General features: G+C 57.5%; 2 protein-coding genes across 8 annotated transcripts in view; one reads left to right on the forward strand and one right to left on the reverse strand.

Annotated features, from left to right (window-relative positions):
- The first annotated feature begins 1,168 nt into the window (after positions 1–1,168).
- Positions 1,169–4,433, forward strand: SPHK1 (sphingosine kinase 1). 5 transcript variants are annotated; one of them, XM_037741065.1, is made up of 6 exons: positions 1,171–1,766; positions 2,091–2,288; positions 2,562–2,714; positions 2,796–2,890; positions 2,970–3,085; positions 3,381–4,433. In XM_037741065.1, exons 2-6 carry the CDS (start codon positions 2,279–2,281, stop codon positions 4,159–4,161), a joined length of 1,155 nt encoding a protein of 384 aa, XP_037596993.1. In that variant the 5' UTR covers positions 1,171–1,766; positions 2,091–2,278; the 3' UTR covers positions 4,162–4,433. The 5 variants fall into 5 exon arrangements, with proteins under 5 accessions (XP_037596992.1, XP_017391323.1, XP_037596993.1 ...); XM_017535835.2 differs by having other exon boundaries at positions 1,171–1,398; XM_037741064.1 differs by having other exon boundaries at positions 1,169–1,766; positions 2,091–2,714.
- Positions 4,434–6,125: 1,692 nt separating this feature from the next.
- UBE2O (ubiquitin conjugating enzyme E2 O) overlaps positions 6,126–18,411 on the reverse strand; it is a 64,376-nt gene continuing 52,090 nt past the window's right edge. The window contains exons 4-18 of one of the 3 annotated variants that reach the window (XM_017535829.2): positions 18,207–18,304; positions 17,660–17,723; positions 16,596–16,739; positions 16,040–16,149; positions 15,745–15,895; positions 15,087–15,559; positions 14,492–14,646; positions 14,127–14,239; positions 13,911–14,039; positions 13,493–13,582; positions 11,805–12,501; positions 11,392–11,528; positions 8,511–8,714; positions 8,356–8,413; positions 6,126–8,217 (exon numbers count right to left, since the gene is read on the reverse strand). In XM_017535829.2, the coding sequence (XP_017391318.1) occupies positions 7,547–8,217; positions 8,356–8,413; positions 8,511–8,714; positions 11,392–11,528; positions 11,805–12,501; positions 13,493–13,582; positions 13,911–14,039; positions 14,127–14,239; positions 14,492–14,646; positions 15,087–15,559; positions 15,745–15,895; positions 16,040–16,149; positions 16,596–16,739; positions 17,660–17,723; positions 18,207–18,304 (3,294 nt within the window). In that variant the 3' untranslated portion in view covers positions 6,126–7,546. Of the gene's footprint in view, positions 8,218–8,355; positions 8,414–8,510; positions 8,715–11,391; positions 11,529–11,804; positions 12,502–13,492; positions 13,586–13,910; positions 14,040–14,126; positions 14,240–14,491; positions 14,647–15,086; positions 15,560–15,744; positions 15,896–16,039; positions 16,150–16,595; positions 16,740–17,659; positions 17,724–18,206; positions 18,305–18,411 lie in introns of all 3 variants that reach the window. The other 2 variants (XM_037741066.1, XM_017535828.2) reach the window with 2 other exon arrangements.

An 18,411-nucleotide genomic window follows, 5' to 3' on the forward strand; every position in this document is an offset into this window, starting at 1 on the left:
CGCCTGGGTCGTCCCGAAGAGAAGACACCAAGGAGGCGTGCCCGAGTTCAGGGCGCTGCCCGGCTAATTGGCTGCGCGCTCCTCCCGGACCTGCCTCTTCGCGACTTTAAGAAGCGATGAGAGAGGTGTGTGGGGGCGGGTGGGGCCGGCAGGGGCGGGCGAGCCCCGCAGCCTCGCGCAGGGACTTGGTTTCTCCCAACTCTGATCCTACTTGGACAGGTCACCAATGGGCCTTGGCAACTTCTTCCTCTGTCTCGCCATAACCCCCCAGGGATCTAATTCGAGGTGCTCGCGGACACGTTCTGTGGCTTGCCGCGATGAGTGTATCACAAACACACGGACAAACGCGTCCCCACTGGCCTCCAAGGAGGTGACAACTTCTGAGCGCGTTTCCGGTGCCCCTTCTTCCCGAGGAGCTAGAAGGGGCGGGGGACACGCCCCCATGCTTGGCTTTCCAATGCCGACGGGAGCCCTTAGGCTCACCTACACTGTCACCGCTCCTCTCCGACTCGGAGCCCCCGGCCGGTAGCCTGCTCTGCCCGGGAAAGCGCGCTAGGCGGCCTCGTGCTCGGTGGCCCAGATGCAGCGTAGGGAAGTTAAAAATAACCTCCGCAGGGGAGCGGAGGTGGAAGAAACAGGGAAGCCCGCGAGTGGCGGGCGAGACGCTCCGGCATGAAGAAGGCGCCCCGGGTGGCGTCCCGGCCTCAAATTCCGGGTGGGCTGGGGCCAGGGCGCGCAAAGGGGGCGCTGCAACCCGGCGCGGGCAGCACCCGGGGCGGCGAGGTCGCGGCGTCGAGAAGCCAAGGGTCCCCAGGGAGAGCGGAACCGCGAGCGCCCGGCGTTCGCTCCCACACGAGTTCGCGAGGAGCCTGCGCCTCTGCTTGCGCTGCGCGGTCACTTTCGCGCGCCCCAGACGCTGCACTCGCGGCCGGGCCCGGACTCCGTGCCTCGTTGCCTGTCGCCGCAGCTCAGCCTGCAGGGCCGCGGCGCCGCCTTCTAGCCAAACAGACGGTTAGGATGCCTAGGACGAGCGGCGGGGGCGCGCGACCACGTCGTGCGATCCGGGCGGGAGCCCGCGCGTGGCACTGCTGTGGGCGCGGGCCGTGCCGGAGGCGGCGCTCTGAGGCCGGGGGCGGGCGGGGCCGACGCGGCGCGGCGCTCAGGTTCCACCCCCGGGAGCGCGGGGCGGAGCCAGGCCAGCGCCTAGGCATCGCGCCGCGGCGCTGGCTGCGAAGTTGAGCTAAAAGTTTAAGGCCGGAGGGAGCTAGGCGGGGGAGTCCGCTCCAGCGGGGCGCTCCAGTCCCTCAGACGTGGGCTGAGCTTGGGACGAGCTGCGTTCCGCCCCGGGCCACTGTAGGGAACGGCAGTGGAGCTTCCCCAGCAAACCGGACCGACTGGGTAGGGCCGGCCACCCTCCCTTCGCGCCGCTCGTGGCTCCTGTGCGTCCCGCCCTCACGGGGCCCCGGGGAACTGGGCCACTCGTCGCTTGGGCGAGAGCAGGCGGCAGCTGGTGGCCCGGCTCGGGCTCGGCACTCGGGCGACCCAGGAGCGACTCCCCCAAGCGCTGCGCGCGTCCCAACGGAGCGGGGCGGCGGGAGGCCCGCGTCGCGGCTCCCACCGCTCTGGAGCTCCGGGCACGGGACGCAGCATCCCGGCTGGCTGAGGCGGGGATCCTCGCCCAGAACTTCTTGCCGGGCAATGTCCGCTCAAGTTCTGGGATTTTTACGCAGCTGGGCTCCCCCTCCCCCTGGCAGCAGCCCCGAGGGGTGAGGAGCTAGTCCGTCGGAGGGAGCCGCGGGGCTCTGACTCATCCGTCGCGCCGGAACCCCAAGCCCCAGGAAGGAAAGGCGCGGAGCAGGCACCCTTCGCCTCGGGGGTTGGAGGGCCTATTCACACGACGGGGGCGCCCTCGGAGGCACCAGACCTCAGCTCTCTGACCTCCCGGGAACCTAGGTCACCGCCCCACGAGCTTCGGGCGATGTGGGATCGCGTGCCTCCCCGCCCCTGGCCCCGGGATTTAGCCGGGCGCTTCCCACCTCTGGGAGCCTCGGCCCGGGACTCCGCCAGCGCCGTCTTCTCCTCTCCCTTAGATCCAGCCGCCGCGGGGTATGACGCCGGTGCTCCCACAGCCCTGGCTCCGGGCGGGGAGGGCGAGCCCCACAGCCGGCCCTGCGACGCCCGCCTGGGCAGCACCGATAAGGAGCTGAAGGCAGGAGCCACCGCCACGGGCAGCACCCCGACAGCGCCGGGGACCCCCTGGCAGCAGGAGCCGCGGGTTATGGATCCAGGTTTGTGGGGGCCCTGCTGGGACGGGCTGTAGGGGGATTCCTCTTCCGCGCCAGGAATGATGGAACGCCCAGCTGGACGAAGGGGGCTGTGGACGCCCGGGAGAAACACTGCCCCTCACGAGGCCAGAAGCCGGCCGAGTCCGAGCCAAGGAAGGAGACGGCAAGGGCCCCGCGTCCCCACCCCAGGGCTCCCCGCGGAGGCCGCTCCTGTCGTTACCCGTGGCCCCCTAGTGGCCGGTTGCGGACGCAGCCTCTTCGGCTCTGTTTTTTCAGCGGGCGGCCCCCGGGTCCTGCTCCCGCGGCCGTGCCGCGTGCTGGTGCTGCTGAACCCGCGCGGGGGCAAGGGCAAGGCCCTGCAGCTCTTCCGGAGTCACGTGCAGCCCCTTCTGGCTGAGGCTGAAGTCTCCTTCACGCTGATGCTCACTGGTGAGTACTTCTCGGAGGGGGTTCCGGGAGCATCCCCTGTTAGGGGACCCCGGGTCCTGAGAGCTGCCCGTCCTCCTGCAGAGCGGCGGAACCATGCGCGGGAGCTGGTGCGGTCGGAGGAGCTGGGCCGCTGGGACGCTCTGGTGGTCATGTCTGGAGACGGGCTGATGCACGAGGTGAGGTCCGCACCGCGCGGCTTGGCTTGGGGCTTGGCGCGGTGCGTCCCGGGCTGAGGCCACGTGTGCTCCAACACAGGTGGTGAACGGGCTCATGGAGCGGCCTGACTGGGAGGCCGCCATTCGGAAGCCCCTGTGCAGCCTCCCAGCAGGCTCTGGCAACGCGCTGGCAGCTTCCTTGAACCATTATGCTGGGTGAGAGCCCAGGGCCAGAGTGGGCCTGCTTCCCCTCTGTGCCCCTCTCCTGTGGGTTTTTTTGGTCTAAGTTCCCATGGGTCAAGGTCACTTCCATTCTCCCTTTCCCTTCGTCCTGGGGCCCTCTCCTGGTGACCCCAGCTGGCTGCTGCCACTTGCTCCTTCTGTCACTTACTGCTCCTGCCAACTCCCTAGGGATGACATGGCGCTTTGCCAGCTCCCACTCCCCGGGAGGAGGAAGAGGGGATACCTGGGGGGCTCCTGCCCTGCTTCATCTGACCATTTTCCCCTGCAGCTATGAGCAGGTTACTAATGAAGACCTCCTGACCAACTGCACGCTGCTGCTGTGCAGCCGGCTACTGTCGCCCATGAACCTGCTGTCACTGCACACGGCTTCAGGGCTGCGCCTCTTCTCTGTGCTCAGCCTGGCCTGGGGCTTCATTGCTGATGTGGACCTAGAAAGTGAAAAGTATCGGCGCTTGGGGGAGATGCGTTTCACTCTGGGCACCTTCCTGCGCCTGGCAGCCCTGCGCACCTACCACGGCCGACTGTCCTACCTCCCTGTAGGAAGAACCGATGCCAAGACACCCGCCTCCCCCATTGTAGTCCAGCAGGGCCCGGTAGATGCACATCTTGTGCCACTGGAGGAGCCAGTGCCCTCTCACTGGACGGTGGTGCCCGACCAGGACTTTGTGCTGGTGCTGGCACTGCTGCACTCGCACCTGGGCAGCGAGATGTTTGCGGCACCCATGGGCCGCTGTGCCGCCGGTGTCATGCATCTGTTCTACGTGCGGGCAGGTGTGTCTCGGGCTATGCTGCTGCGCCTCTTCCTGGCCATGGAGAAGGGCAGACATATGGAGTATGAATGCCCCTACTTGGTATACATGCCTGTGGTCGCCTTCCGCCTGGAGCCCAAGGATGGGAGGGGTGTGTTTGCAGTGGATGGTGAATTGATGGTCAGTGAGGCTGTGCAGGGCCAGGTGCACCCGAACTACTTCTGGATGGTCAGCGGTTGTGTGGAGCCCCCGCCCAGCCAGAAGCCCCAGCAGACACCACCTCCAGAAGAGCCCTTATGACCCCTGGGCCGAGCTGTGCCTTAGTGTCTACTTGTAGGACCCTTCCTCCTTCCCCAGGGCTGTAGGGCATGGCCACAGCTCCTGTGGGGTGAAAGGACTCCTCCGGAGAAGGGGGAGAAGGTGCAGGCTGTGCTTTGGGAGGACAGGCCAGAACAAGGTCCTGGGTCAGAAGCCCAGCTGGCTGGGCCCAGCTGCCTGTGTAAGGCCCTCCAATTTGTTCTAAGACCCTCACCCCATGAATCAAATCCAAATAAAGTGATGTTCCCAGCCTGCTGGTCCTGTCCTGGTGAGTGGGAAGGGAATGGGGTCTCACCCCAGCCAGGATTATGGAATTTAATGTTAACAATAGCCAATAGTGCCCCCAGGGATGGGCAATGGATGTTACTGGCCCCAGGCATTCTGTTGGGGGACTTAGGACCAGAGCTGGTTCAGCCTAATGGTGGGGGCCTCTCACCCTGATAATTTACAGCACCTCCACCCTGAAGCAGCCTCAGAGCTCAGCCAGCTGCCTGACCATACAAGGGAGGATGCAGCTCAGAGCTGGCATGTCTTAGCTAGGGCCACACAACTAGCTAGTCCCAGCAAATCTCATCAGAAACCATTTAGCAGGAGAGGGAAAACGTCTGAGTTCAGGGCATGAGGGAACTGGTGGGCCAGGCGCCATGGCTCATGCCTGTAATTCCAGCACTTTAGGAGGCCGAGGTGGGTGGATGACCTGAGCTCAGGAGTTTGAGACCAGCCTGGGAAACACGGTGAAACCCCGTCTCTATAAAAAATACAAAAATTAGCACGGTGTGGTGGTGGGCACTTGTAGTCGCAGCTACTTGGGAGGCTGAGGCAGGAGAATCACTTGAGCCTGGGAGGTTGAGGCTACAATGAGCTGAGATCATACCACTGCATTTCAGCCTGGGTGACAGTGAGACTGTCTCAAAAACAAAAACAATAAAAACACTGCCACCTACCCCACAAAACTGGCAAGGAGCAAGAGACTTCAGAAGTAAAAAAACAAGGGCAGTATCTTACCCTTTTTTGCTCACTGCATCCTCCACTTCCTGGGTTCAAGCAATTCTCCCAATCAGCCTCCTGAGTAGCTGGGATTACAAATGCCTGCCACCATGTCCAGCTAATTTTTGTATTTTTAGTAGAGACGGGGTTTCACCATGTTGGCCAGGCTGGTCTCAAACTCCTGAGCTCAGTGATCCACCTGCCTCTGCCTCCCAAAGTGCTGGGATTACAGGTGTGAGCCACCACAATGGCCAGTATGTTACCTTTTTAAAAGGAGTCTGCCATCCCCCACAATGAGGGGTCTAGGGTTCCCCCAGCTTCCCTCAGCTGCCTCCCTTCCCCATTTGTCCTTGTGGAGGAATACCAGGCAGGAGTGGAAAAGATGCAGCAGGGAAGGATTGATGCCAGTCTCCTAAACTGGGCAGCCATTTTGGCTTAGTGCCCAGGAGCTGTGGCACCTGTCTACCGCCAGGTGCTATGATGTTGGCTCTCCTAGAATCTGGAAGGAGCTGAACTGGATGAACTGGTCAATTGTAGGCCTCTGGGGACCACAGCTGCTGGAAGACTGTTCTAAGCTGGCTCTTGAGGAGCACAACACCAGCCAGGAAGAGGCCAGAGGACTGCCCCAGGACAGGAAGTACAAAAGGCGGGCAAGCAGACCTGGTGAGTGGAGAGCGGGGGTGAGGTGGTGGTGCTGAAGCCAGGACCCACTGCCATATGCCTTCCCTGGCAACAGGCTCTTTCCTTCCCCAGGAAGGGTACGTGTGAGGGACCCAAGCACACAGTGCCCCAGAGAGGAAGAAAGGCAACCGAGCCCAGATGAATGGCAGAGGCAGGTTTAATGGTGTCACCTTGTCTTGTTAATGAGCCAACCAAAAAAAAAAAAAAAAAAAAAAGCCAGACACGGTACCAAAAAAAAAAAAAAAAAAAAAAAAAGGAGAAAAAAAAAAAAAAAAAAATGCAAGTAAAAAAAAGTTTAATCACACAGCACTTTATACAGATAGTGTAAGCAGTAGGCATTCACATCTCCACATGTACAATGCACTGGGAAGCTCAGCCCCACCAGTCACTCTGGGTGTTTCTCAAACAAGATACCGACTCGGCTCCAAATGCCACAGCGTGTGGCCCGGCTCCGTCGTCCCGCAGCTCTGCTGGCTGGGCGGTCACAGCACAGCACAGGTGTGGAGCCCACTTAAGGCTGACAAGACGCATCATGCTTTGGCTTTTTTTTTTTGTGTCTTTTTTTCTAATAAGAGTTAATATCTTTGCTTTCGAGCTTTTTTTCCCAACCTTAAATATTACATACATACACCAAAAATTACATAGCTGCAATGTGCTCAACAGCATCCTCTCGGCCTGGAGCTTCACATTATCAAAAGCTTAGAAAACTTGTAAACCTCTGGGCCTGTCTCTGGGCACTAGGAGAGCCCCTGCCGGCCATCCCCTTCTGGATTGAGCCTGCAGTTTGTAAGCAAAGGGCTGACAGCAGGCCTCCTCCTAGTCCAAGAGAGGGCTGGCTCGCTCGGAGTTCAGTGAGCTGCACGCCACGTCCCAGTGTGACCATGTGATGGGGGAGAGGCCCTAGCACTTGCCCTGGCCTTGTGCAGCTGCTCTCGCCCCAGCAACCTCCAACAGGAGAGCAAGGCACCTACAGCTGTTGCTTTCCCCGCAGCTCCCTGGTCCTCAACTCCGTGTGCATATATGAAGGCCACCACCTCTAATGGGTGTCACCCTGAACCCAGCCTGGTCCCAACCTCTCTTAGAGAGCAAGTTCAACAGGCCTGGGGGCTACAATGTGGTCGACAGGCCAGCGTAGAGCTGGGAGTCAGTGACAGCAGCTACAACTCCCAAGGGATAGTGTTGACGCTGGGGGACTAGGGAGGAGGACCTGGTGGAGGTGGCAGCAGGAGGGTTTGGGACACAGGGAGGCTCAAGTTGAATTGAAGAGGCTGAAAAGGACCAGGGGAATTGTTGGCGCAACCCACACTTCATGCAAGGCACATCTGCTCTCCTGCGGGTCTGCAGGGCACCGGCCCAGAGAGCCCAGCGGCAAGCCCTGGAATACCCACCTCTGACCTGAGAAGGGACAGCAAGGGAGCAAGTGCCGGGACATTCTGCTGGGGTGACAAATGGAAAATCAGCAACAAGGTTCCGATTTTCTTTGCCACGGGGGACCGCCTGTTGAAATCTCACTTCAGAATAAATGGCGGCATCTCAGCATACTTCTTGTACTTCAGCATCAAACTCACCTTGGGGAGAGGAGGGCAGTGAGGGCTTGCAGTGGGGACAGAGGGGCATGGGAAGAGGGCGATTCCGGGGGGAGTGAGCAGACGGCGGCTAGTCTCTCCCACGGTGATGCTCCTTCCTCTGTGCCTGGCACCTACTTGTCCTCTGTGCACTCCGGCATGCCTGCCTCTAGCAGGGCAGCCCGGAATTGCGTCAGGACACCCCGGATGCTCTTGATGAAACCCTTGGAAAGCGGGAAGAGGGGGAAGCCGATGTCAGGGTAGCCACTCTTCTCAGGTAAGAAGCTCCGGTAGCTCTTTCTCCGCTTCTTTGGTTTGACACTGGGCGGCACCGATGCGTCTGGTGCGGTCTCCGAAGTCTGGTCTGTGTGGTCCCTGCTAGCTGAGGCCGGGCCCTGCGCACCGCCCTCTGAGTCTGAGCCCTGGGAGGCCTCTCCTGGAGCTGGCCCTCCATCCTCAGGTTCTTGTTGGCCGGAGTCTGAGAGCTCGGCTATAGCTGGGGGCTCTGGAGAACAGCTGGCCTTGGGGACCCCATTAGGCAGAGCCTGGGCCCTCTCCAGCAGGGCGTGGGTTTCCAGCCAGGACTCGATGCGGCTCACCAGCCGCCAGCCACCAGTGCTAAAGTGTTGCCTGATCTCCTGCTCAAAGACCTCAGGGGGCCGCCGCACCAGCTGGGTCATGGACTGCACCACACGGATCAGCGCCATCTCATTGTAGCAGCGACTGTTCTCATAGCCTTCCTGCAGGCCCCGGTCACTGTCAAAGCCGGCTTCGTTGTAGTATGGTTCGTTCACCAGGATCAGACCTGTGGGAGAGGGACACCTTCCCACAGTGGGTGGGAGAAGCCCATGGCGCAGGCTTACCCTCCACCCTCCAGGGACCCATTAGTCACTTCCCTCCATTGGCCCTCCCTGTCCGCACCTCTGCTTCAGCCCAACCATACCTTGGATGGAGATGAGCACCTGGAGAAGGCTGGACTTGCTCGTCCACCTCTCTGTCCCCTGAAACACACAGGACACCATCAATTCTGTTCCCCTGGCCCCTATGCCCCACTGGCTCTTCCTCCTTCTTGGGCTGGGGGCCTGGCACTACACTCACCTTTCCAATCCAGGTGCCCAGGAGGCTGACGCACACCTTCCCATTGTCATACAGGTTGGGGTTCAGGCGGCCACTGCACTGGGAGAGGTAGCAGAAGTGGGGGGGCACGGCTGGGTAGATGTTGGGGAGCTGAATGTCAAACAAGTAGAGGCCGTCCTCGTAGGGGGTTCGGGTGGGGCCCTTGATGAGGGCTGAGAAGAGGTCCTATGTAGGGAGGGAGGGAGGCTGAGGTTGGCAGGGTGTAAGGGGGGTGTCCTGCATGTGGTATCTGCATCTGCCCTTTCCCAGGACACTGCGCAGATGAAGCAGGAAGGGCACCTGGGACTCCAGATGTCACTAGCAGTGGAGAAGCTAAGCACAAATACCTCTGTGCCAAACTGCCTGGAATCTTTTTTTTTTTGGAGAAGGGGTCTTGTTCTGTTGCCCAGGCTGGAGTGTACTAGTGCAATAATGGCTCACTGCAGCCTCCCAAGTAGCTGGCACTACAGCGTGTGCCACCATGCCTGGCTGATTTATTTTTTGTAGAAACAGGGTCTCACTATGTTGCCTAGGTTGGTCTCAAACTCCTGGGCTCAAGTGATCTGCCTGGCTCAGTCTTCCAAAGCGCTGGGTTTACAGGCATGAGCCCCTGTGCCCGGCCCTTACCTGGAATCTTTGAACCCTGTCTAAGAGAAATATTCTAAATGAGTTTTTATCTTATCAGGTGCTTTTCCTCATAAATCATTACTTAAAATTGTATTCCTCAGCCAGATGTGGTGGCTTATACCTGCAATCCCAGCACTTTTGTGAGGCCAAAGTGGGAGGACTGCTTGAGGCCAGGAGTTCAAGACCAGCCTGGGCAACATAGTGAGATCCTATCTCTACAAAAAATACAAAATTAGTTGGGCATGGTGGTGCACACACTTTGATTAGCTAGTAATCCTAGCTAATCAAAGTGGAAGGATCACTTGAGTCCAGAAGTTGAGGCTGCAGTGAGCTATGATCACACCACTGCACTCCAGCCTGGGCGACAGAATGAAACCTTGTCTCTTAAAAACAAAACAAAACAAAAAGACTCCTCTAAACACCTGCCCCAACCCTTATCTCCCACAAGGCAAGTAGTACAAACAGTTTCAAGCTGAAAGGCAGTTCCAGGATGGTGGGGCCTGGGGAATTAGGGATGGTCTCTCCACCAGAAGCTGACAGTGAGGGTTTGAACTCCAGGGGAAATGTTGGGAGACCACTGTTCCACAGACATCTGGAATCTGTGCATCTATTTGCGTGCACGTGTGTGTGTGTGATCTCAACTGCCAGGGCAATGGGCGAGGTCAGTGATGAGCTGAGAAGCAACAAGGGCAGAGCGCCAGCTGGGGTGAGGGAACCGCTCATGCATGCTCTTATTGGTGCCACCCTGGGAGCCTCCAGAGAACACACTACTTTTCTTCTCCTGAGTTGAGATTTTGGGAAAACAGAACAAACCAAAAAATACTGTTCCTGTTTTCCCTCAGCACAGCTGAGAAAAACTAGAATTTTCCAAAGGAATTTTACTATAACCCAAGCAAAAAACAAAAGCGTTATTAAGAATCTCAAGCAGCACTGGACTTACGACTCTGCCTAGCCCTGTTCCAGGGAGGGGCTGCTCCGGGCCCATCTCAACAGCGCCCCTCTTGGCAGCACGCAGGATCCCTGCTCTTTCCTTTCTTTGCCCTCTTCCTTCTAGGACAGGGCCAGAGCTGGGGCCTCAGACTCAGATTCAGAGTCTAGCATGGTGCCTGGCTTGAAGCACAGGCCCAGTAAGGGATTGCTGAGTAAACAAGGTGGCAGGCAAACGGGCTTGCCTGTTCCCGGAGGAGGCATTCATGCTGCCTCAGTAAACATGACTCAGAGACACTAGGCCCCGTACACAAACAGAAGAGTGGGAAAATGGAATGTGGTGTGGCCACATGTTGTCCTATTTTGTAGGTAAAAAGGAAGAAACTAGATCATTACAAATCAACATGGGTAGGTCTTAAGCAAATTAGAGATGATGTATATACAATGACATACTCTGGGCCGGGCGCAGTGGCTCACACCTGTAATCCCAGCACTTTGGGAGGCCGAGGCAGGCAGATCACAAGGTCAAGAGACTGAGATAATCCTGGCCAACATGGTGAAACCCCGTCTCTACTAAAAATACAAAAATTAGCTGAGTGTGGTGGCATGGGCCTGTAGTCCCAGCTACTTGGGAGGCTGAGGCAGGAGAATCACTTGAACCCAGGAGGCAAAGGCTGTAGTGAGTTGAGATCAGGCCACTGCACTCCAGCGTGGCGACAGAGTGAGACTTCATCTCCAACCAAAAAAAAAAAAAAGGCAAATACTCTGTATAAACAAATCATACAAAATACTCTGTACTTATGGTGATACATGAACATGTCAAAATACTCTTTTAATGTATAAAAAATGTAAAAATACATTAAAAAAGGTAATCGGTGGTCATGTATTTGGAAGGAGACCCACTAAACTTCCAGCAGTCCTCTGGGTGTGGGAAGAGGCCTATGATTCAGGAAGAAAAGGAAGTGAGAGCCGGTCAAAGGCAACTTTAGCTCTTCCATTTCCACTCAAAGGATCTGTAATGTTCTAATATTTCAAAAAGAAGAGCAGGCTTGAGGAGTACTCATAATATAATGAATTTCAAACTCATTTTTTAAAGGAGGGAGAAAAGAAAACCATCTGGCCTGGACACACAGCTTTCCGCCAGCCCTCACCTGACTGCACCTGTGACCGCCCCTGTAAAAGGTGGGTGGGTGGGTGTCCTCACAGGTGCCAGTCAGCCCTGGAGCTTTAAGGACCCAAGGCTGGTGGCCTGTTGGGCACTGGGTGCCCACACAGCACATCTGCACCTGCCCATGCCAAGCCTACTTGCCATTCTATCTTCAAAAGTCTTGACCATGATGCCCTCAGGCAGTGAGGTAGCCAGCAGTGCCATCTCCTTCCGCACTGTGCTGAAGAACTTCTTAGCTTCTGGAGGCTGGAACTCAATTTTCTTAAAAGAATGATTTGCTAGAGAAGAGGAAAGAGAGTAGTCAGTCACTCATGGAGAGGCCCTGGAGCTCTCCATCTGCAAACCTGGCTGGACAGATGAGCACACCCACAGACTTCCCACTTGCCGCTGCTGGCCTCAGCACTGTAACCACACAGGGAAATTGTTTGCCCCTGGGCCAGGAGTTGGGGGCCAGTGAGGACTAACCACCTAACCACCCGCACCCAGATCTGGTGACACAAACAGAAGCCCTAAGAAGGTGGGGGAAGGTGAAGACTGGGCAAAAGCTGACTCACAGGGCGCAAACTCCAGCACGGAGAAGACCTCGCCCTTGGCGCTGGTGAAGGTGACACCAGGCTTGCCACCACACTGCTGACAGAGCACCGGTGTCTCACTGGGCCACTCGGCCTTCACAGGTGACTGCCCCTCGGGCTTGTCCTCCTTGCGCTCTACGTCGGGCACTGCCTCCATTTTCTCCTCCTCTGCAATGGCCACATTGTCCAGGGTTTTCTTGAGGTTTTCCTGTAGCTTCTTGATGTCATCCAGAAACTTCTTCTCCCGAGTTGGCTTCTCAGGTTCCACAGTGGGAGAGGTGGGCGAGCCTGTCAGCAGCTGCTCCACAGTCATGTTCTTGAGGCTCTCCAGGATCTTGATGGCCTCTTTCAACTCCCGGAAGCTCTTGGGAGGCCCGTCCTTGCCAGCCTTCTCCATCAGCCCGGCCATGGGGGCGGCCATGGCCACAGCCCCCTGGACAGCAGCTGTGGCTGCCTCTTCACTGATCACCACTCCCTTGTCCTCCTCAGGGGCCACTGGCTGCTCCGTGGGTGGGATGGGGGGCTCCTCTATCTTGGGGTGCTCATCCTCCACCAGCCCATTGTCCGTCTCCCAGCTGTCACTGTCATCTTCCCACTCATCCGAGGATGCCCCGCTGGTGCTGCCTTCTACTGAATCATAGTCTGACTCCTCAATCTCAGACTCGATGTTGTACAAGTGCTGGGGGCAGAAGGGAAGTGCCAGGGTAATGCAGACAGGAAGTTACCTCCCTACCACAAAGGAAGAGCTCTGGGGATCCCTGATCTGCACAGCTGATGGGGACTGGGCTCATGAGGCCTTGGCAACCTCATTCCACTCATTCCCCGCCCTGTGCTCTGGACTTTGCAGTCCCTAGGTCTCTGGGAGAGGCCCTCCACCTGTCCCACCCCCAATCTGGACCCAAAGTCCCAGCCAGTGGTCTGTTCCAGCCTCCCCTCCTGCTCTGTGCACTTGGTCAGCATCTGCCCAAGGAGGCAGGCGACCTTGGCAGGCCCAGCCCCACACCTGAAAAGCTCAGGGTGAGCTAATGATGCAGGCAGGGAGGCCCGTGTGGGGCTGCACTGGGAGCTGGGAACATATGTTAGGAGGGTACGTGTGGAAGGGCCAGCACATCCTGCTGCCTTCCCTGGAATGACCATTAAGGTGATGGGGCAAGCCATTCCTGACCCCGCCCTGCCCCACCCCCACCCCCTATGCAGGAGCCAGGAGAGGAGAGCTGGGCTGTGCGGCTCCAGCCAGGGAGGCAAGGGAAGGAGAGCCCGTGTGGCCCTTCAGCTCAGGACCCAGCAGCTGGGGCTAGAATGGGGCCAGCTCTCTCCTTTCTCTCCTTCGCTGTTAGAGCTTTCTAGAAAGGGTGATAGGAAAGTCTCCATCTCCTTTTAGGAAGGAACTTGCATTCTTCTTAGCATAGTGATAATCCAGGAAAATCCTGGAGGTTTGTGAAAATCTACATGCACCCAGCGATGGACAGGAGAAGTGAGGTTGGTGGGCTACCTGTGGGCTGCCCACAACCCCGCACCCAGGGCTGTGTGGAATGCCTGCCTTTCTCCTCAGGCTTTCGCTGAGATCACACTAGGAAGACCCGAGAGCCCACCTTCAGGCTACACGACTGTGGCCCCAGCCCAAGCCGCCATAGTCACAAGCCCAGCAGGGGGACTTGCCAGAGCCTCACCTGGGGCAGGATGATGGTCTTTGAATTGTCAGCCCACACCACCTCCACCTTGCTGCTGACATCCACACGGGCCACCTGGCCTACTGATGGCTGCTGGGCAAAGGGGACAGAGTCAGGGGGCCCAGCTCCAGCCCCAGCTCCCCAGCCCTCCTGTGCTCTGCAGTGACTGAAATCATGCCCACCCGGCTTGTGACAAGGAACTTAGCTCCTCTGGTAAACATAACCAGCAGCGGCTCAAGAAGCCTGACCCCGGCAGAGAGGCAGGGAAACAAGTCCTTCTGCAGCTGCTCTCCTGGTGACAATGAGCCAGGGGACTTTCAGGTCTTGTCTCCTAGAGCCACCTGGTGGCAGCATCAGGGACTGCAGCTACTGCACAGGGCAGGGAGCAGCGATCCAGAACTTGAATTTGAAAGTATACCTCATCCTCCTTGTGAGGAGCCCCATCCTCAGTATTGCCGATGCGGATGACGATGTCAGTTGTACGGAACCTAAAGTCAGGGTGGTCAGCAATGTCGTAAACACTCACATCTTCCTCTTCTCCAATTAGCTGTGGCATAGGACAGGCCATCATGAGCTAGGGGCCTACACCTAACCCCAGAGCCCAACTGAAGAAAGCAGTAGGGGCTGCACACACCTCCACGTCGTCCCCACTTGGCCGCAGCTTGAACCACTTCACCATGCAGGTACGACCGATGTGGTCGCCAGACTGTACCACACCGTAGACAGCAGGGTCTGGACAGCTCTGGACTAGGGAACCAGAGGAAGGGACGCCACTAGCTAAGGGATCCGGGCTAAGGAGCCCACGTCTCAAGCCAGTGCAGGGTGCAGAACTCTGACCTTCCCCCGTCTTGGAAATGGCGAGCTCCATTCATGAAGGTAGTCCCCTTCCCGACCTCATTTTAGCTCTGACCCCAGATCCCTTGCCTGTTCTCCCCAAGCCCCAACCTGGGCCCTCATTGGCGACCACCCTGCTGGCTGCCCTTCCAGAGCTGGCACTACCTCGCTTATCTACCACGAAGTCTCCGGGGCAGAACTCATTGTTGTCCAGGTGGTGCACGGGGAAGAGGTCATTGGAGCGGATGTTGCATTCCACGGAGCCATCCTGCCACATCACGTCAGCTGAGGTCATTGTGGTCACCACCTCCACTGCCACCCTGCCAGGTGCAGGCCAGTCAGCAGGCCATGCAAAAACACCCCCCCTCCCTCACCGCCACCCTAGGGAAAGGGCAGAGAATCCTTCTGTCCCTTCCCATCCCTGCGGGCTCGGTAACCTGAAACTGAGTCCCAGGCCGGCAGGATGGTGCGCAGGAAGCTAACCCAGGCTTCCAAGGCCATGCATTCTCTGAGAACGGACCCACTTGGGAGAGCTCAGGCAAATGTGGTCCCAGAAGGCCAAGCTTAAGGCCACCACCACCATTCCACCCTCTGTACCATTCCTAAGTCTCTGCTTTCCACCAGGGCCTACCCCAGGCACTTGAGCCACTACAAGGTGTGCAGAGTGTGTGTGCAAGCACAGGCATGCACACTGAGGGGACATGAGCTCTGCCTGGCTTCATGCTGATGCCATGAGGGAGGGGCACAACTCTGAGTTTACCTGTCCCCTGGCTTGAAGTCTCGGGTGATTTTGTTCTTCTTCCTCTTGTGTTTGCGCTTCAAGTTTTTGATGGACAAGGGGATGCTCTTTTTGCGACTCGTGCCACTGCCACTCTGGGAGGAAGTGGTGGAGCTGGCGGAGGAGGTCACTGAGCTGGTGTCATCCGTGTCATCGGCAGCCTCGTCATCTGCGTCCTGCTCTGCTGAGTGCAGCCTGTCGTCTCTACCTTCTTTTAGCAGGAATGGGGGCAGCTGATCTCCTGCCTCGTGGGGCTCCTCTGCGCCCTCGTCCTGCATCTCCACTGGGCTGGCAGAGCCATCAGGTGTCTCCTCAGGGCTGGCGGAGTCTGCTTCACTCTTGGCTTTGGCTTCCCCCTTCTTGTCTGGGTCTTCCATGGAATGGTCCCTGGAACACTGGGTGTCCGGGGAGCATGACATGATCCGCACAACCTGCTTCTTCAACAGGCGCTTCACCTGCAAGGGCGAAGCAGAGAGGACACAGCTGTGAGGATGACAGCTGTATACACCTGAGTAGCCGGCAAGGGTCATCAGGACTGCTGCCCACCAAGGCCTAAAGCACAGACTGTCCTTGTTGGCCATGGAAATGGCTCAAGGCCAGTTCCTCAAATGCCCACCAACCCCCAACCCCAAGGACATACCTTCTTGGCCATAGAGCCCTCCCCCTGGGCGCAGTTTTTTTCTGGACATTCCCAGGCAATCTTGGCTGGCTCTACCTTGGCTGGGAAGACATACAGACAGCGCTCCCCAAGCTGCCGCTGAGCATGGTCAAAGCATCCGAGACGCTTCACCCTGGTTGAGGGAGAAGTGGGGGTGAGCCAGGCTGAACTCTTGGGAGGCCAGCAGTGTTCTCCAGCCTCCCCAGGTATCTGTGGCCGGGGCCCAGAACCCTGTCCCACACATGCCCCTGGGTTGCTGGCAGTAGGGCATGCTCACCTGCCTAGGTTTTCCTGGGTGATGACAGAGGGTGGGGGGCTGACGCTGTCCGTGCCCCCTGGACAGAAACTCTTTGTAATCCATGTAACTTTCAGCTCTACAACCTGCACCTGGGGATGGCAGGTGGGACACACCAGTCAGGGCAGGCTCTGACTGCACTCTTTAGCCAACTGCCCAGGGCCCACTTGACCTCCAGAGGAGGAAACTGATCTTCCTAGTGCAGCACCAAGTACAAACGCATCAGAGTAGGCCCCGACTGTAACCACGGTCCCGATGCAACACCCAGGACCAGTGTCACTGCTCATACCAGCCAGGGGCCACTGGTGGCCACTCACCACCCTCCCACCTTGCTCAGGCTGGGCTGGGGGACATCTGTCTTTTGGTCACTATGTCCAGAGCTTGGGTTCCCCTTATCCTTAAAGCCCTTTGAGATCGACAGGGTCCAGAAGCTGAAGAGCGGGGCTCAACCCTCAGAGCAGGCAGGAAAGGGGCAGCAGCTCAGCTCCAGGGCATGGAGGTCAAGGACTCTGTCTCCCGCCCCTAGGCCCGGACCCACCTCTTCCACCACCACTCGGAACTTGCTCTTGGTACTGAGCACGGGCTTGACACCTGACAGCCACTGGACGCTGGAGAAGATCTTGGCGGGGCCAATGAGCACCTGGCCTGGGTAGAAGCCGTAGGAATCGTCAAAGAAGAGACCCTGTGGGATTTGGGGCCAGAGGAAAGTCCCTGTGAGCAATGCCTCCTTGGGTGACCGTGCTCTCCACACCTGTGCCTGCTGGCTGCCCACCTGCAGAAGCCCACTCACACATAGGCGCTACGTGCCCTAAAACAAGTCGTGTGGCTCAAGAACAGCACTTCCCAAACCCTGGGTGCGTAGAGGTCCCCTGGCACCGTTGCTCAAATGTAGGCTGACTCATTCCATGCTCCTTGGTCAAGGGCTCACACCCTGAGGAATAAGGCTCCAGAGAGCAGTGGTCCTGAAACCTGTTTGCTCACACACCCCCTGTCTATCTACTTGTTTGCTATTTGTGTCCATGTACTATTGTAACTAACATATCATCCTGTATTGAGAGAGCAACAGTGGGACTTCAAAGAATGAGAGAAAAAGGCTAACAGAAATGCAAATAAAAGTTCTAATACTGCCAGGCACAGTGGCTCACGCCTGTAATTGCAGCACTTTGGAAGGCCGAGGTGGGTGGATTACCTGAGGTCAGAAGTTTGAGACCAGCCTGGCCAACATGGTGAAACCTCATCTCCACTAAAAATACAAAAATTAGCTAGGCATGGTGGCACATGTCTGTAATCCCAGCTACTCAGGAGAATGAGGCCAAAGAATCACTTGAACCCGGGAGGCAGATGTTGCAGTGAGCCAAGATCACGCCACTGCACTCTATCTAGCCTGGGTGACAGAGTAAGACTGTCTCAGAAAAAAAAAAAAAAAAAGTTCTAATACTTTCCGCCTATACCCAAACTTTTAGAGCCTCTGGCACACACCCAACCCTCTTCCAGGAAACCACTCTGTTTAGCCAGGGCCAGCTACAAGCTCTTTGCAAAGAAGTCCTCCTTCCAGAGGACTGAGCAATCAGAGAAGGGCGTGGCCTGGACAGAGCACACTACCGAGTCGCTGACGTGAGGGCAGACGTCGTAGAGCTTGGCACCATCTTCCGTGTTCATGGAGCACCTAAAACAGAGAACAGAGGCTTGGTCTCCAGCAGGGGACACAGTGAGTACCAAACAGTTGCGATCCCAAGATGCCAATACACCAAGTGCCCAAAACAGCAAAATTCATCTTCCACCATCAGCTCAGCCCGAGGTAGTACAAAAAACTCTCCCACAATGAACAAGACCCCAAGTGCCACTGGAGTGCTCAGCACCATCACAGTGCCTCAAGTAAAGTACCAGCCCCTAGCAGATATCCTCAATGAACACGCTTCTCCCCATGGCAGGACAGATCAGAAACTGAGCAACAGAATTAGGCCATGGCAGATGAAGAGAATGCCACAGGGTTAGGCCCTGCTTTGCAGGCCCTGGATGCCATCAACATCTGTCACTGCTCTTGATCAAACTTGTCATCACTGGCCCCAGGAGGAAACACCCTCTTCCTCCCCTCTTTCCAAGAAGCTGTCCTTCCCAAGCCAATGGCTCCTTGGTGGTGAGACTCTACCTGGCGCCGTTGGATAGCTTCAGGATAATCTGGTTCTTCAAGTCGTAGACCTTCCCCAGCCAGCAGTCATAGGCAATGTAGTCCCCATACATGAAGGGCTGCAGACCAAAGGAGCAGGGGCAGTGAGACACAGCAGGCAACACTCATGTCCAGGGCACAGATTCCTCTACGCCCCACTGAGACAGGTGAGGGGAAGGATCTAGAC

The sequence above is a fragment of the Cebus imitator genome, unplaced genomic scaffold, assembly GCF_001604975.1.
Source record: "Cebus imitator isolate Cc_AM_T3 unplaced genomic scaffold, Cebus_imitator-1.0 Scaffold93, whole genome shotgun sequence".
NCBI classification, from domain to species: domain Eukaryota; kingdom Metazoa; phylum Chordata; class Mammalia; order Primates; family Cebidae; genus Cebus; species Cebus imitator.

Coding starts and splice junctions, on each gene's coding strand:
- SPHK1 (XM_017535833.2), top strand. CDS start 1,979: ATGTGGGATCGCGTGCCTCCCCGCCCCTGGCCCCGGGATTTAGCCGGG. Junction 2,289..2,561: donor GCCGCGGGTTATGGATCCAG/GTTTGTGGGGGC, acceptor CTGTTTTTTCAG/CGGGCGGCCCCCGGGTCCTG. Junction 2,715..2,795: donor CTTCACGCTGATGCTCACTG/GTGAGTACTTCT, acceptor GTCCTCCTGCAG/AGCGGCGGAACCATGCGCGG.